Here is a 17446-nt window from a genome sequence, read left to right on the forward strand (position 1 = left end):
ACACAGAATAATAGGTGCTGAGCAAATTCAAAGGAACGTAAGAGAATCCAGCGGATGGCAACAGCCAGGTGGTCCAGAGCGAGTGATAGCAGGAGCGCAATGTAGTGACTCTTGGGGAACTAAAAGCCAGTACCCGAATGGCTGCAGGTGATCCTTCGCCGCTCCTCTGCACAGACCGATTTTCTCACTGGTGCCCCCGGTAACGTGACCCCACTTTGATTCTGCCGGGTTCTGCCACTTATTACCGGACTCCCGGGGAAACTCAGCCTCCGAATCGCCGATGCTGAGCTAAGATGTAAGCCAATCAGCGCGTGACGGGTGCTTGGCCGCGCCTTCCTTATTCTTCGGCGCGACTTCTCGTGCGCTTGCGCTTCTGCTTCCACCAACCTTCCAATCGACCGTCTTCTCACGGCGGACCTTTGCCATTTGCAGTTTCTCGTTCCAACACGAGTTTATTATCCTGGTCCATCTCAGTTTTCCTGCTACCTTGTCCGGTCAAGGTCGTCCAGCTTCGAGGCTTTTCACAGGAGCTACACGCTCAGAGGTGAATCCAGACGTACCTTCCTCGACATTGACTTGCGCAAAGTGCGCACGGCATATAAGATGGCACCCGCCGCCACAGGCTCCCCTTTACAGGCGGATACCCCTATGACTGACGCAAATGACGACGTTATCCCATCGGTTCCAGTGGACGCTCTAACAGTATGTGATTCTGTGTTTCAATCCCACCTTTCCAAGGCAATCGTCGCATTCTTTATTCTGCGTCCCGGTTTGATGGGTAGTTTTCTTTCTCCTGCTCCTTCTAACAATAGTCTCCCGTGCAGAGTCACCAAGACACTCCAGACTACACGGTAAAATATTTCGAGGTTTTCCTGACTATAGCGAACCCACGAACTGACGGCATGCCCCAATAGGATTCCGATACCAACCCCAATACAACAGCGAGCAGCGTTGCGGGCGACGCTCTAGAGGATGGACGAAGACGCCGTTCTGAGGCTACTCAACTTCGAAAGAGCATTCTGGGCAAGAAGCATGGCCGCCTGGATGAATCCAAGGTATGTCCCGCAGGAAATTTGGGAACCCTTCGCCCTCATGAATGGATAGTGATCGCTCATTATTTCAATAGGAGGATGATTCTATTCGCCGATTCCGATACCTCTTGGGCTTAACCGACTTGTTCCGCCACTTCATCGAGACCAACCCGAACCCGCAAATCAAGGAGATCATGGCTGAGATTGACCGACAGAATGCGGAACAGGAAGCCAAGGCTCGCAAGGGGTCCGCACGCTCAGGTGGTGCAGGTGGCGATAGGCGCCGTAGGACCGAGCAAGAAGAGGACGCCGAACTTCTTCAGGACGAGCGCGCCGGAGGTGAAACTACAACAGTTTTCCGCGAATCTCCCGCCTTTATCCACGGTCAACTTCGTGATTATCAGATTGCAGGCTTGAATTGGCTTGTCTCACTGCACGAGAACGGTATTTCCGGTATTCTGGCTGATGAAATGGGTCTTGGAAAGACCCTGCAAACCATCTCGTTTTTGGGCTACCTAAGATACGTTTGTAACATCCCTGGTCCTCACCTTGTCACTGTACCCAAATCGACTTTAGACAACTGGAAGCGAGAGTTTGCCAGGTGGACACCCGACATCGACGTTTTGGTACTTCACGGTGACAAGGAGGAACGGCAACGCATCATTACCGAGCGCCTGGCCGACGAAAGTTTTGATGTTTGCATTACCAGCTACGAAATGATTCTCAGGGAAAAATCCGCCCTGAAGAAGTTGCCATGGGAGTACATCATTATCGATGAGGCTCACCGTATCAAGAACGAGGAGTCATCGCTATCCCAGATCATCCGTCTCTTCAACTCTCGCAATCGTCTTTTGATTACCGGTACCCCTTTGCAAAACAATCTGCATGAATTGTGGGCTCTGCTCAACTTCTTACTCCCTGATGTTTTCGGTGACTCAGACGCATTCGACCAATGGTTCTCAACCCAAGGCTCTGATCAGGATACTGTCGTCCAACAGCTTCACCGTGTCCTCCGCCCGTTTTTACTGAGACGTGTCAAGAGTGATGTGGAGAAGAGTCTCTTGCCGAAGAAGGAAATGAATCTTTACGTGCCTATGTCAGACATGCAAGTCAAATGGTACCAGAAGATCTTGGAGAAGGATATCGATGCTGTGAACGGCGCGGCGGGCAAGCGCGAATCCAAGACTCGTCTGCTTAACATTGTCATGCAATTGCGGAAGTGCTGCAATCATCCCTATCTCTTTGAGGGAGCTGAGCCTGGCCCGCCATATACAACCGATGAACACCTTGTCTTTAACTCTGGCAAGATGGCCATCTTGGACAAACTGCTGAAACGTATGCAGGTTGATGGTAGTCGAGTTCTCATCTTCTCTCAGATGAGTCGTGTTCTGGATATTTTGGAAGATTACTGTGTGTTCCGAGATTTTAACTATTGCCGCATTGATGGTACAACGGCCCATGAGGATCGCATTGCTGCTATTGACGACTACAACAAGCCTGGCTCCGACAAGTTCATTTTCCTGCTCACTACTCGAGCAGGTGGCCTGGGTATTAACCTTACCTCTGCCGACATCGTCGTCCTTTTCGATAGTGATTGGAACCCCCAGGCTGATCTTCAGGCTATGGATCGTGCACACCGAATTGGTCAAACTAAGCAGGTCAAGGTGTTCCGTTTCGTCACTGAGAATGCCATAGAAGAAAAGGTTCTCGAACGTGCCGCGCAAAAATTGCGTCTTGATCAACTCGTCATCCAACAAGGTCGCGCTCAGCAATCGGGCAAGGCTGCTTCAAAGGACGATCTTCTTGGAATGATCCAGCACGGCGCTGCTAATGTATTCAATAACAGAGGCGATGATTCTGGTAAACCGGATGAACTCTCTGATGATATTGAGGCTATCTTGGCAAAGGGTGAGACGAGAACAGCCGAGTTGAACAAGAAGTACGAAAAGCTTGGCATTGATGATCTTCAAAAGTTCAGCTCCGAGAGCGCATACGAATGGAACGGACAGAATTTCACTGCACCAAAGAAGGATATCGGCATGACTTGGATCAACCCAGCCAAGCGCGAGCGCAAGGAACAGTTCTACTCCATCGACAAATATTACCGTCAGGCCTTGGCAACCGGTGGCCGAACGGCCGACACGAAGCCCAAAGTACCCCGAGCGCCTAAGCAGATCAGTGTTCATGATTGGCAATTCTTCCCTCCAGGCCTGCAGGAGTTGCAGGAGAAGGAGACTGCCTATTTCCACAAAGAGATCGGATACAAGGCTCAGCTCCCCGAAGGGCCAGAGGAAGAACTAAGTGAACGAGAAGCCGAACGGGATCTGGAACAACAAGAGATCGACAATGCCCAGCCTCTTACTGAGGAGGAGCAGACTGAGAAGTCTCAGATGTCCGAAGAAGGATTTTCTCACTGGAATCGTCGCGACTTCCAACAATTTGTCAACGGCTCCGCCAAATTCGGACGCACTGACTACGTAGGCATCGCGACTGAGATCGATAGCAAAGAGCCAGATGAGATTGAAGAGTACGCCGAAGTTTTCTGGCGTCGGTATACCGAAATTCAGGATTACCCAAAGTACCTTCGCGTCATCGATCAGGGCGAGGAGAAGCTGCGCAAAATGAATCACCAGCGCAAGATGCTCCGCAAGAAGATGGAGATGTACCGCGTGCCCCTGCAGCAACTCAAGATCAACTATACTGTGTCCACAACCAATAAAAAGGTTTATACCGAGGAGGAGGACCGTTTCCTCCTCGTTATGCTCGACAAATATGGCGTCGAAGGAGATGGACTCTACGAAAAAATCCGGGACGAGGTTCGCGATTCGCCTCTTTTCCGCTTCGACTGGTTCTTCCTCAGCCGTACTCCGGTGGAGATCGGTCGGCGTTGCACAACCCTCCTCAATACCATCGCAAAGGAGTTTGAGCCCGAGGGTAAGCCTAATGGGGAGGGCAAAGGTCGCGGTCGGGACCGGGATGAAGACGAGGAGAACGATGACGCGGTCCAGCCTGCTAAAAAGCGGGCCAAGAATGGCGCCACAGTAAGTTCGATTCAAGGAACCACCAATAGCTTTCGGCATACTAATCTCGCTGTAGGCTAAACAAGTCAAGCAGACCAAGGCTGCTAGCAAGACTGCCTCGGCTTCAACCTCAAGAGCAGCCAGCGTCTCAACTGCGCCCAAGACAAAGGGTCGAAAGAAATGAGGTAGTTTTACACGTGTTATTTGTCAACAATAGTTTGCTATCCCAGGGAGGTGCTGTGGGTTTGGGAACGGAGATCGGCGTTAGCAGGTGATTTTTTCTACGCTCTGTAATGGCAAATCAAATAGAAATGTTTTTATCCCATGGTGATTTGAACCTGCAATATTTGTCCTGTGCCCCTGCATCGTGAGCGCCATCCCCGCCCGGCTGATACACTCGGAGTGCCGATCGGCGTCCCCGATGCTACATTGATCGTTAGTAGACTACTTAACACACGCTAATCTTCCTGTCAGGTGTGATGACGAAAGAAACACTTCACAACAGGGCATCCAACGGGCAGGGGTCCTATCATTGCCATATAAATGCCCACGATGGTTTCCATGATCGAAGCCACCGACCCCAGTGGCCCCATAAAATCATACTATACCTGATACTTGAGGTAGACCAAATTGTGACTAGGTAGAAAACTGCCAGTGGATATATAGCAAGCGCTACTATTCAGAATGTCTGTTATCAAATTCCTCAAATCCAAATTAACTCGTCAATCTCGCCAGTCCGCGGTCATGTCAACATCTAGGATCAGGGCCGTTCCCAACCCCCGCTATCAAAAGTCGGGAACGAAGTCCTATGTCTATGCGATGCGCAAGTATGGCTTCAACCCAACCAAGCAAGGCCCCTACTTTATTGGTACGACGATGCAACAAACTGGTCGGCAGTTCACCAACAAGCCGGTCGGTGGTCGGGCTCATGTCCGCCAGGTGCTGCAGAAAAAGAGTGCCGATGACCAAGTCGGCCAGGTTGGAGCCGATGACGTGCAGAATGATGCTATGTACTTAGCAGAGGTTGAAATCGGGACACCATCACAGAAATTGAATCTGGACTTTGATACTGGGTCTGCGGATCTTTGGGTGAGCTTGATCCTGATCTACATGCTGAGTGTGGAGGCGCCGGCCTATTCAAAACTGACAAATGTGAAAGGTATGGTCGACAGAATTGCCATCTGTCACTCTGGCCCAGTATAAGGATCATACCGTCTTTGACCCGAGCAAATCTAGCTCTTTCAAGAATAAGGATGGTTCAACATGGAAAATTTCTTATGGCGATGGGTCCTCCGCAGCTGGAACAGTGGGCAACGATGATGTGAACATCGGTGGCGTTGTAGTGAACGGGCAGGCCATTGAGCTAGCGGATACACTATCGGCACAATTTGCGAGTGGTGCAGGGGATGGACTTTTAGGCCTTGCGTTTAGTAACATCAATACCGTGCAACCGAAAGCAGTAGCTACGCCCGTGGAAAACATGATCACCCAGTCGGATATCGCGAAGTCTAGTGCACTCTTCACTGCAAAATTGGGCTCGTGGCGAGATGCAAATGAACCAGATAAAGGGGCGTCATTCTACACATTTGGTTTTATTGATCAGGACACCGTGAAAGAGGCTGGCGAGGATATCTACTACACGCCGGTCGATAAGAGCCAAGGCTTCTGGATGTTCGACTCAGCTTCAGCCACGGTCAACGGTAAGTCCATTTCTCGATCTGGCAACAAGGCTATCGCAGATACTGGTACGACTCTGGCCTTGGTGGACGATGAAACTTGCAAGGCTATATATGATGCTATCGAGGGGGCCATCTACGATGAGGACAGCCAGGGGTATATCTACCCGGCTGATACTGCAGCTGATAAACTACCTGTCATATCGTTCGCTGTTGGCGACAAGCAGTTTGTTGTGCAGAAAGAAGATTTGGGATTTGCCCAGGCAAAGTCTGGTTATGTTTACGGTGGTATTCAAAGTCGTGGCTCGATGACTATGGACATACTAGGAGACACTTTTCTGAAGGCGATATATGCGGTAGGTCTCTCGCATTTCATTTTGTCGACTTCTTAAGTTACTACCATGTAGTACTAATTCAAACTTGCTACTATAGGTGTTTGATGTGGGCAATCTTCGATTCGGTGCCGTGCAGAGAAAAGAGCTCCACCAAAACCTTTCTACTCCACCTGAATGATCAGCATATCGAGCTCATGAATTACTTGCGGAATGATGCTGTTGATGGATTGTGATCATTTGGGAATCCTTCGCGGAAGAATTAGTGCCACAAGATGATGTCCAGTCTAGCTGGATGGTACAACTCTTTTTTCTATTGTAGATAATGATTGAAGCTTATACATTATGACATATCAATAACCACCTTCTGACCTGTCTTGCAATAGCCATTTTGTATCGCATCGTCCAATCTCAGTGTCTCAAAATCCCCCTCGGCGTGTGCTTGTAAGCTTCCTTGAACAATCCAAGAGTTTACAGATCGCAGGTATTCAGCTGTTTCCTCGATCGTACGGGCAGCCGAGTTGCATCCAAGCATCGTAATCTCCTTGCGATATGCTTGAAATATATCGAATGTAATCTTCTTGTTGACATCACCCCTAGGCGCTGCAATCCATGTATAACGTCCATTCATAGCCAACTGCTCCAGGGCAGCTGTCATTAAATCCAAGTCACCAACTGTGTCGATGACAGCATTCACACCCTTTCCAGCTGTCATTGCGGACACTCTCTCCGTGAGAATAGTTGCTGGGGTTTCTGAACCGATAACTATGTCGGGGTTGGAATCTGATCGTCTCGCGGCTGTCAAAACTTGTTTGCATCCGATTGCCCGGGCCATCTGTGAGGCCGCTGATCCCACAGCTCCATTTGCCCCAAGAACGAGAACCACGTCGTTTTTGGTCACCTGGGCTTTGGTTATACAGATGTATGCGGTTGTGAATGGAACGCCCACTGTTGCAGCCTGGAGAGATGATATTGTTGCGGGTTTCTCAACAAGCGCATCTTGGGGGATCAAGCAGTATTGCGCATGCGTTCCATCTATGTCAAAGCCAAGAGTCGAGCCACTAGTCCCGTATACACTCTTCCCGATCCACGAGCTCGATGCACCTGACTTGTCGGCAACATCCAAAACAACGCCAGAATAATCACGACCTGGGATGCGAGGATATGTGGTGTATGGAAAGAGACCCTGTGCATTCAGTCTATCCGATGGTTGAATGGAGGCATAGCTGATTCGGACAAGGGCATGGCCGGGCTTCAACTGCGGAATAGGTTGGAAGACTGTTGTGAGTTCTGGTGCCGAGCTTGCGGAAGCCCTTTCAAGGTGCAGTGCTCTCATATTTGTAGACATAATCTGGATGAGGTTTCAATGGGCGTGGTAAGGTTTTGATTAAATGGTCTGCTGGAGAGATGCTAGACGATCAATCTGTTGGAGGTGGGGTACTAGTAATATAGCTGGACGCCAGTTTCATATTATCAAAGGATAATTCTTCCGACTCCGATTATTTTCGTCTGAAACCACAATAGAAGCCGAGCGTTTGCATTCATGTCATCAGTACATTGTAAGAAAGTGTGCTTTGCTGGGCAAAAACATCCTATCCCATGCACTCGGCAATTGGCCGTCTCGGAAATTGCGATCGGGCCGTGCGGACCGCGCGGCCCACGCGGTCGGCTTAGGGTTATCAATCAATTCGGAGAATAGCGCCGACCGGAACAAGATCTTCAGGGTGATGCGAGTAGTGGAGCTTGGCCTGCCTGATTGATTTATTATTCCGGATTGTTTCATGTCTCCCGCGCGATAATAAACGTTCGTTCTCATGTGCACTGGAGTCCTAGTCTGTTCATAATGGCGATAAGCGCCTCCAGTACTGAAGAACGAGCAAACATGAGCCACGATCTAGGTAAGAAATGACCCAAATTTCTATCACGCTTGAAGTTTTCTAAGCTGCCTCGAGAATTTGCAGTGGAAAGCACGTCCAGCGACACGGTGGCTGTCAAAGCTCCCATGACCCCGGGCTCACAAAGCGACGACCCCGAAGCAAAAATCGATCAGCCAACTTTTGTTGGTCTACCTCAGAATCAATTCCACGAGGCAGCCTTCGTTTTCGTCGTTTGTTGCGCCCAGCTTATGACACAGGCTGGCCTGTCACTCTCAATCGCACCTCTCGAAATTATCAGTGCCAGCTTCAACACCACGCCTAAAGACCTTTCGTGGGCATCTGCTGGGTATAGCTTGACTGTTGGAACTTTCATTTTCGTTTCTGGCAGACTTGGTGATGTATATGGTCACCGGCTCTTATTTATTGTCGGCTTCTTATGGTTTGGAGTCTGGTCTATTGTAGGAGGATTCTCTGTATGGTCCAATCCGAGATTTTTCGACTGCTGCCGTGCATTCCAAGGCATTGGACCAGCCCTATTACTGCCGAATGCCGTTGCAATCTTTGGAAGATCATACCCCCCCTGGTCGCCGGAAGGGAATGGTATTCTGTCTTTTCGGTGCCGTTGCGCCGGGAGGATTTATCCTTGGCGCGACATTCTCTTCACTGCTTGCGGAGCGGGTTTGGTGGCCATGGGGTTACTGGATATTCGGTATTGCCTGTTTCATATTTGCAGTCCTTGGGTACCTTTCGATACCTTGTGTACCGCAGAAGAAGCCTCGTGAAGATCTTTCGACCTTTGAGCGACTTGACACATATGGTGCCATTACAGGTGTCTCGGGCCTTATCCTGATCAATTTTGCTTGGAACCAAGCCTCACTAGTTGGCTGGGGAGTCCCATACACTTATGTGCTGTTTATTGTTGGCATTTTGGTCATGGCTTTGTTTCTTTTCATTGAAAGTAAGGCTGCGTATCCACTTCTGCCTCGATCGGCACTTGTGGGCGAGGCTGGCTGGGTTCTGGGATGCATTGCTGCCGGATGGTCGAGCTTTGGCGTTGTGGTATTCTATTACTATAATATCCTTGAGGTCTTGGAGGGAAATAGTGGTTTGCTTGTGACTGCTAAATGGGCCGGCGCCTCTATATCGGGGGCGTGTGCTGCTGTGATCACCGGTCTTCTGCTTGGACGCGTTTCAGCGAGCATAATCATGTTCATTGCGATGATAGCCTTCTCTGCAGGTCAAGCCTTGCTGGCATCAATGCCGATCGGCCAGATATACTGGGCAAACGCCTTTGTTATCATGTTGATCACTCCATGGGGAATGTAAGTAGCTTTGGCAATCTTCCTCAATTTTGCACCGCTGACAATGAAGCAGGGATATGTCTTTTCCATCTGGAATTGTTATCCTGAGCAATGCGATGCCGCAGCAGGACCAGGGTGTTGCGGGGTCGCTTGTGAATACCGTCGTCAATTACTCGATTTCGATGGGACTGGGGTTTGCAGGTGTGGTTGAATATTATGTTGGCAATGATGGAGAAAATGTTCTCGTGGGTTACCGAGCTGCCTCATACATGGGTGTTGGACTCGCTGGCCTCGGTACAATCATCGCCACCTGTTTCATGATAGTAACTTGGCGAGACTCTAGGAAAGCTTCATCCTAGACACAATTGACATATGTCACCAGTGTGTGTTTAATCACGATGGGATATTAAAGTCAGTGCCAGTCGCCCATAGATAGTCCAAATCAAACGGCAGCTGGGCTGCCAGTAGAGGACTCAGCGATGCCATGTCTTGGGATAATTGATCCGCCCTCTGCGTAGTAGCAGCTTCTAGCGTCTCTGTCCCTATAATGTGTTCGAGTGTTTGAACACCCTTTCGTTTCTTATTCAGTGAGGCATGGACGAGCTGGCGAGCAGTTGAAAGGGCTTCCTTCGCCAAGTGGGTGTCCAGATGGCCAACGATGAACTCCAAAGTGTCCATGGCATCCACAAGTCTTTCACAGCTCGTTGGCGTATCCATAACAATCAGAGCGCATACGAACTGGAAGACTGATCCAATGACATTCCACCAAGGTTGGTTTTGGCTGACCAACTTTCTTGCTGCAGGCAAAGCTCCCATGCCAGCAGAAATGATTTTTTCATTGTGGCCATGGTGATATTTGGGATCTAAAACGCGAAGTCGACGGTAAATACCCAGTACAAGATCTGTCTGTAAGAGTACAAGGAAATCATGCTCGACAGCAGTTTTGGTGATCTTTTCAAGGGCTGTGAACAGTTCTTGGGCCACCACTGCCGTATCTTCTATGTGCTGGTTCGTAGGCAATGTAGCAACAAGACGGCACAGCTGTGGCGTCAAGTCTGATGCGCGACATTTGTAATCATCATTTTCAAGCACTCGTCGATTGATTGCTAAGATAGATCTTCCATACTCGAAAGCGACGAGAACATGAAGACAATTTGCTACTTGAGCAATCCGATTTATGATATTAAGAGCGGTCGGGGTCGGTGCATCATTTCCCCCAGATTGCATGGCCGATTCTGGCGCATGATGAAGACCAGTTGCTTCAACGAGATGCATGGTTGTGCAACTGGAGAGCCACGTCACGTGTGGTCTCCCTGTACAGCGAAGGTACAAAGTTCGTAGTATCCAGGCTGCGATTTGCTCGAGAGAAGGAAACCGGCTGATATCGGAGTCCTCTAGAATATTTTTTGCCTGCAAAGTGAGCCACATCTCCGTTTCTTGGTCCATTCGCTCCTTGAACAGAGATGCCAAGGCAATGACTCCGCAGATCATGGCCTCGAATACCAGGTCTTGCGGCTGTCCATGCCAGTGCATCTCGCATCGGGTGTAAAATGAATCCATGTCTAGAAACCCAAAAATAGGGTTGACTATGGCCGAGTAGACCTCAATCAAGCTTCTTGCAGTGTTCCATAAGACGCGCTCTGTCAGCTCCGAATGCACCGCACAAGGCGGCTCTTTCCGGATGCCGGTGTGGTACGCAAATGAATGTAGACGTGGAAGTTTCGTTGCTTGAAGCTCTAGTCCGACATAGAGGGGAAATGCAATAGATGAATATCTCCCCACGTAGCGAGCTTTGGAGGGTTCAAGCACACCGGGTAGGATAGAGGCGCTGGCATCTTGTTTTGGTGTGTCTGTTGAGTGGTCCACACGGGCAAGTTTCGGATCCCGTTGGTGTGCCAATTGATTTGGCGGGCTTGCGCGTTTTCGGGGTGCAATTTGAGATGCTTCATCATATTGACACACGTACTCGTATCCTTCGCAAATATTGCAAGGTAGTTTACCGTCACACTTTCTCTTGCGGCGTCGACATGGCAGACAAGCTTGCCTCGAGCGTTGTCGTGCTGTACCGGGAGTTAATGTCGATTCGCTCCGTGATGAGTTAGGTGCAGAGTTAGATGACATCTCAGGATGTTGAACTCCAATGATCGCGATGATGTAGGTAAAAGTGAAGGTTGACGACGCGCTGCACCGCCTACGAAGGAAACCGAGCCACGTGACCGTGTTTAGGTATGGAAATTTGATGCGAGGTTTCACCAATTCCCTCTTCATTCAAGACTGTACTTGGTGAGTGCTAATTTGCCTTCTGTTTAGATTATTTTTTAAGCAAGTAACTAACTATTAAGTATCGTTGCCGAGCAGGATAACCGACTCGGAGATTTTGAATTATTCCCTCCAAAGCTTGAAATAATAGACTTCGGGCATTCGCCGGTCATGATACTTCTAGGTACCACTACTATAAATCTTCGACAAAGCTCCTTTATGACAACTTCAATCACAACTTAAACTTCAAAGGTTGAAGCAATCTATCAAGTGTCTCTATTTTCCAAGGTGGCTGCTCAATATCGCGATAAGCTTGTCCCCAGTCGTCTCTTCGGTGACTTTGATCATGATATGTTGATCGGGGCGAACTAGCACTCCTGAATTGTTCAACTCTGTAGAAAACCACCTTTGTCTCACTATGTTAAACTCCGTACCAAGGCGCCAGGAATTAAAGGCAACCCCCATCACTCGGCAGTACTCTCGAATATGGGCAAGTTGAGAGACTAGTTGGGTATCCTCGGTGCCCAGAATTAGGGTGAATGCATTAGGTGCGCAAAGATCTAGGGTACTCCATTGGCATTCCCGGATCTGGTCTTCGTTCAACTCAGTCACGTAGGATACATCAACGGGCGCGGATGGCAGTGATAAACATGATGCAGTTTGCCTCATTTTATAAATATGACCTGGGAAAGAAATCCAAGCGTGAGGGAGACGAGCTCCGGTTATGAACTTTGGAGAATAGTGTGAGGCATGTGGAGGCGGCTGACCAGCTCCATAAACGTACCCAATATGCAACTCCAGCTAACAATCAAGAAGTGTAAGAATGACAAGTAGCTAACATTTGGAGAAGATACGGGTGATTTTACTTACATTGTCGAAATGCTCCCTTTGCCCTTCAATCCCTTCTTCCACTTTTGACCGTTGCACTGGATCTTTCAATGCCGCAATCATGTTGCGGCGTTTCTGGTCGGCATCATCAATACTCACTGTATTAAGGCTCTGCAACAACGAGAAAATCTGTTTGCCGTTCTTGACACTCTGCCTCGAGTATATATCAGCCACGCCCATACGCTCAGCTGTATATGTAGAAAGTATAGATGAGCTAGCCACGTTCAGGTGGACAAGTGCAAGTCTATAGGCAAGATTATGGACGTCTGAAATTCCACAGTTCAATCCGAGTCCACCTGTTGGAGGAAATGAATGGGCCGCATCTCCAGCGCTGGAACGGAAATTAGCACTGTGAGTTTATCTCTGGTAGCAACATACTCACAGGAACACATTGCCTTTCTGAAAGGTCTCTGCGGTCTGACGCCTGAACACCCAAGGGCTAACGCTCTGGATATCAAAAGGGATATCCTGGCCGATAGCGGCGCGGATCTTGGACCGACACATTTCGTCTGTCCAGGAATCAACGGGCTGCTTGGTCACATCTACTTGGCTAATATGAACTTGAGTGCCGTCAAGGTCATAGCCAATAATGAATCCCGCCCCGATTGGGTCCATAATCCAGAACAACATGCCGACACGGTCACCAACCACGGGCCGCAAATGGGCCTTGAAGTGAATGGTCATCATAGTCTGGTCAGAATCCTCGCCCTTGGAAGGGATACCTAGAAGCGCGCGAACTTTGCTTTTGCGTCCATCACATGCAACGAGATGCCGGGACCGAATTGAATGTAGGTAGCTGGACGCATACTCCTCCACAGTAGCCAGGACATGGTCGTCTGTCTGAAATGAGTATGGTTATTAGTCAATTGGCCCCAGTGAAACGAGTATTTTCTGTTATTAGAGATGCATGTACCTGTTCTATAGAATGGATACTGAATCCCTTATATAAGGTGATATTCGGGTCTTCGTCAATGAGGTTCATTAGCTCTTGCTCCAGTACTGGCTGTGGAATATTGTGGATCATCTATTGATCATTGTAAGCCTTAACTAGCCCGAGCCTTTTTACTTTGTGGGGGTTGGTTACCTCTGGAGTATCATCCAGCACAGCAGGATCCATGCGCTCGTAAGGCAACCTTCCCACGGCATCGCCACTGAGATTTGTGATAAAATTGACCCAAAATGCATCGGCGCGCGAGGTTCCAAGTTTTCGAATCTTTTTCTCTCCCAGGCCATATTGACGTAAAATTTCTAGGGAGCGCGGGTTGATCGCATGTGCCTTGGGTGCTGCCAAACGCTTGGGGTACCGTTCGATGATCAAAGACCGAACTATTGTGGTAGGTTTAGTATGCTGTAAAACGAAGGATCGGACGCCAATTTGATTTTTTTTGATTTTCTTGTTCCAAAAAAGTCAATAAGCCAACGTACCTCCGAGGCGGGACAAAAGCAACGATTGCAAGAGACCGACCGGGCCACCGCCAACAATCAAGACAGGAATTGAGTCGGGCAAGCGAGTCTGATATTCTGCATGAGCAGGCAAGTCCTCAGGGAGTGCCATTTCTTGTTTACAATTCCGATGTTGGAACTCTCTCTTATGATTGAATAGTCCCCAGGTACCTGAAATCATCCAGCCCCTTCTCCCGATTACATACCCAGCGCTCGACCCCACGCTATCCCCTTCCTGAAGCAGGGTGCAGGATGATGCAACCCCTCTCGACTCGCTCTACAAGTGGGGGAATCGAGCCACTTCATCCTACATAGGTGGGACTTCTGTGAGTGGATGCCACTAAAATTTAGTGTTGGAGGATCCCGCGGTAAGGTCCAACGGGGCCGCTCACTCCACGCACTGGTGCTCTTGATGCGACACGTACTACTACTAGTGACTTCAGCTAGGGGACCCTAGCATGTCCTGTATTCGGGATGTCCGAATCACGCGGGCGCAGTGAATTTCTTGTAGTGGTACTTCATAGAAGTCAGCCACTTCTTATTCTTTCCAGTCACTCACTTCCATATATCCCCCTATCGACACTCCTTTGCGACCATCCCAGTCATTTCGATGTCGCATGAGTCGGAAAACGAGATGGAGGCGCGCCTCCGCGTGACACCTGGGACTGAGATTCTATTTGATGGGGGCTCCGGTGATGGCATTCTCGCCGATGGATCTCAGTTGAAGCATCGGACCAGCGGTGATAAGCGTGTGCTGCTCGTCCCCCAACCTTCGACCAATGACCCGAATGACCCTTTAAACTGGACAACATCAAAGAAGAGCGTCACTTTTTTCAATGGCTGCTGGTATGCATTCATGGGTGCTATCACTGGCCCAATCATGGCAGCTGGTAGGTACTTGGTGAAGGCCATAGGCAGATAAAGGACATGACACTGATTTAATCATCGTGCAAGGCATGAACCAGCTCTCCGTCATTTTTGGCAAAACCACCCAGCAACTATCCTATGCGAATGGCGCTTGTCTGATCAACCAAGGCATTTGGAACTGTGTCTGGATGCCGTTTGCCGTCAAGTACGGTCGACGCCCTGTCTATCTGGCCTCGACCTTTTTAATGATATTGGCTTGTATTTGGCTGGCCATTGCGTCAAATCAAAACTACACGACATTCATCGTCGGTCGTGCATTTTTGGGTGCTTGGGAAGCCCCAATTGAGTCGATCGTGCCATCTACAATCACGGATATGTTTTTTCTCCATAATCGAGGAGAGTTGGTCTCTCTCTACGGATTGGCGGTTCTGGGTGGCAACGAACTTGGCCCTATGTTCTCGGGGTTTATTGTTCAAGCATTGGGGATGAATTGGGCCTTTTGGATCGTCGCGATGTTTATTGCCGCGAATCTGGTCTCTATGTTCTTCTTCATGCCCGAGACAAAGTTCATTGGCAATCGCCCCAGCATTCCAGGGATTAGAAACGTTCGTCCGGATCCCCAAAGTCTATCGCCAACAGGTCCCACAAGCGAGGGCTCAGTTAAAGAAGAAGATCATATCTCAGTGAGCGAATCGTTCACCTCTGTTCCGAAGAAAACATGGTCACAGGAGCTCAAGTTCTGGAGCAAGGGTGATCCAGATGTGAATTTATTTCATGTCTTCTTGCGCCCGTTTGTGCTCCTAGCTTATCCGACTGTTGTGTGGTCATGCTTTGTGTATGGTCTGGCTCTGAGCTGGAACGTCATTCTTGGTGCTATCGTGGCACAATTGTTCACGCCGCCTCCTTATGGGTTCAACTCAAATTCGCAGGGTCTCTTCTTCTTATCCCCCTTTGTTGGCTCGCTGTTTGGAGTATATTTCTCTGGCCCATGCGGCGACTGGATTGCAAACTACTTCACTAAGCGCAACCACGGTATCCGAGAGCCGGAGATGCGTCTACCAATTTGCTTAGTCGCAGCCTTTTTCACATTTTTCGGTGCACTCTGGTTTGCTCTGTCTTACGAGCACCAGCTTCATTGGGCCATGCCAGTAGTTGGGGCTGGAATTCTCTCTGTGGGAAGCCAAATGGGAACGACACTCGGAATGAACTACGCACTAGACTGTCACCAGGAGGTAAGTTTCATATTTCTCGCCTTGGACAATTACTGCACCGAAATTTATACCCAGGAACTAACCTATTCGACCCCAGCTTTCCGTGGAGATCATGGTAACCATCGCCGCTCTCAAAAGCAGTATCGCCTGGATCTGGACCTGGGTGATCAACGATTTCATCACGGCATGTGGTGTACTGTCTGTGTTCATGACGGTCGCCGCCATCAACGTGGCCATTTACTTGACCTACCTTATCTTCTTTTACAAGGGCAAGCAGATCCGGCTGTGGATCCATCAAGCAAACCTCTTCCAAGCTGCGGGGCTCCAGTAGCGCGTGTATACACGCACTGGACGTGGAGTTTCCCCTGTTCGCTAGGAACAGGGGGTGCGTAATTACTATAACAATATAGTGGGTGCAGGGGGCATCTAAATTAAGGAGACTGCCAGCGGTTAATTCGGGTTAGGATCTAATTAAATCGACTATTTCATATCTTCCAGCCCGCATAATTATAATCTATGTAGCCCACCACTTCCTGAAACAAAAGCCTCTCCGCCCCCAAATGCACCCTGTTTTATAGTGGATCTTTTGATGTCGTGGAACTGCCCAAGTGAAACCCATCGCGGCTTCTGCAATAATCACCATGGCGCCACGGCGTCTCAGGGCCGGGAAAAATTGGAATTGATTCCAAGGTTATATCCATCAATCGCATGGGCTACGAAAGCCACCAAGAAATTAGCGTAGCCACTAAGTGCTTTAATACGGAGATTACTCCATACGGACTTTTCGATGATTTTCTGTGTGAGCCAGACAAATGATTTCTGCGGGTAGCAGGTTGGGGGCTGAGGGCCGAGGATTCTGACCCTCAATCGCAACCTGAAGCTGATATTTTGCTCTCTGTATGGTAAAAAAATATGGAATACAGATTAACTGATTCTGTAGCCCAGATCAAACATTCATATGTATATGGATTACGTTAAAATAGTTGCTAGACCAGCCAGACATGATGAATTGGCTGTATGATACTGACAATATCCCAGTTCGCCCCTAATGCAAACTAATGCCTGGTTTAGTTTTGGCTAAAGCTAGATTCGTGGCCCCGGAGCCGTATGCGATGCCCACAATATTTTGAACCACCGCCCCCGCTGATTAAGAAAGCGGAGATGAGACCATTCCTCTTGCAGTCCTTGCAGGGAAGACACTATCAATATCGGGCCCGTGGGGGCTGAACCTTGTTGGGTCATGTGAAACAACAAATCACTGCTGGAATTCGAGTCTACGGCGATCATCCCCAAAAGAGGTTTGATTATCAGTCTATGGTTGGTTGTTGATCTCGGGAATAGCTGAATCATCATCAGATTTGCGCATATTGGCGGCCACCATTCGCAGAGAATTACTGTAAAGTGAGAGATGCATGGTTACAGTCAGATTTTGCTCGGTTACTCCGTATAAGGGAAATAAAAAGCTCTCAATTATTTAGCTCCTCATGTATGTATGTATGCATGTATGCATGCCGTAAATCAGAATTAGATGATACAGTCCA

The 17446-nt window shown here is 49.0% G+C and overlaps 7 protein-coding genes across 7 annotated transcripts; 4 read left to right on the plus strand and 3 right to left on the minus strand.

Annotated features, from left to right (window-relative positions):
* Positions 1 to 603: 603 nt before the first annotated feature.
* On the plus strand, positions 604 to 4235 carry N7533_009242 (uncharacterized protein; the record flags this gene model as incomplete). Its single annotated transcript, XM_057105892.1, has 5 exons — positions 604 to 702; positions 813 to 851; positions 915 to 1055; positions 1127 to 4072; positions 4128 to 4235. The coding sequence occupies 5 exons, from the start codon at positions 604 to 606 to the stop codon at positions 4233 to 4235; spliced, it is 3333 nt and encodes a 1110-aa protein (XP_056957341.1).
* Positions 4236 to 4735: 500 nt separating this feature from the next.
* N7533_009243 (pepsin-like aspartic protease) lies at positions 4736 to 6240 on the plus strand (the record flags this gene model as incomplete). Its single annotated transcript, XM_057105893.1, has 3 exons — positions 4736 to 5140; positions 5211 to 6083; positions 6160 to 6240. The coding sequence occupies 3 exons, from the start codon at positions 4736 to 4738 to the stop codon at positions 6238 to 6240; spliced, it is 1359 nt and encodes a 452-aa protein (XP_056957342.1).
* A 162-nt stretch (positions 6241 to 6402) lies between these two features.
* Positions 6403 to 7395, minus strand: N7533_009244 (quinone oxidoreductase family protein; the record flags this gene model as incomplete). Its single annotated transcript, XM_057105894.1, has 1 exon — positions 6403 to 7395. The coding sequence occupies one exon, from the start codon at positions 7393 to 7395 to the stop codon at positions 6403 to 6405; it is 993 nt and encodes a 330-aa protein (XP_056957343.1).
* Positions 7396 to 7902: 507 nt separating this feature from the next.
* Positions 7903 to 9596, plus strand: N7533_009245 (uncharacterized protein; the record flags this gene model as incomplete). Its single annotated transcript, XM_057105895.1, has 4 exons — positions 7903 to 7957; positions 8021 to 8334; positions 8399 to 9258; positions 9311 to 9596. The coding sequence occupies 4 exons, from the start codon at positions 7903 to 7905 to the stop codon at positions 9594 to 9596; spliced, it is 1515 nt and encodes a 504-aa protein (XP_056957344.1).
* Positions 9597 to 9630: 34 nt separating this feature from the next.
* N7533_009246 (putative C6 transcription factor) lies at positions 9631 to 11358 on the minus strand (the record flags this gene model as incomplete). Its single annotated transcript, XM_057105896.1, has 1 exon — positions 9631 to 11358. One exon carries the CDS (start codon positions 11356 to 11358, stop codon positions 9631 to 9633), a length of 1728 nt encoding a protein of 575 aa, XP_056957345.1.
* A 414-nt stretch (positions 11359 to 11772) lies between these two features.
* N7533_009247 (Monooxygenase FAD-binding) lies at positions 11773 to 13939 on the minus strand (the record flags this gene model as incomplete). Its single annotated transcript, XM_057105897.1, has 6 exons — positions 11773 to 12297; positions 12367 to 12715; positions 12767 to 13224; positions 13298 to 13408; positions 13469 to 13710; positions 13810 to 13939. The coding sequence occupies 6 exons, from the start codon at positions 13937 to 13939 to the stop codon at positions 11773 to 11775; spliced, it is 1815 nt and encodes a 604-aa protein (XP_056957346.1).
* Positions 13940 to 14437: 498 nt separating this feature from the next.
* Positions 14438 to 16236, plus strand: N7533_009248 (uncharacterized protein; the record flags this gene model as incomplete). Its single annotated transcript, XM_057105898.1, has 3 exons — positions 14438 to 14717; positions 14782 to 15926; positions 16003 to 16236. 3 exons carry the CDS (start codon positions 14438 to 14440, stop codon positions 16234 to 16236), a joined length of 1659 nt encoding a protein of 552 aa, XP_056957347.1.
* Positions 16237 to 17446: the final 1210 nt, after the last annotated feature.

Source organism: Penicillium manginii, assembly GCF_028828005.1.
Source record: "Penicillium manginii strain IBT 31320 chromosome Unknown utg000006l:1.0-4164085.0:1.0-4166146.0, whole genome shotgun sequence".
Classification (NCBI taxonomy): Eukaryota; Fungi; Ascomycota; class Eurotiomycetes; order Eurotiales; family Aspergillaceae; genus Penicillium; species Penicillium manginii.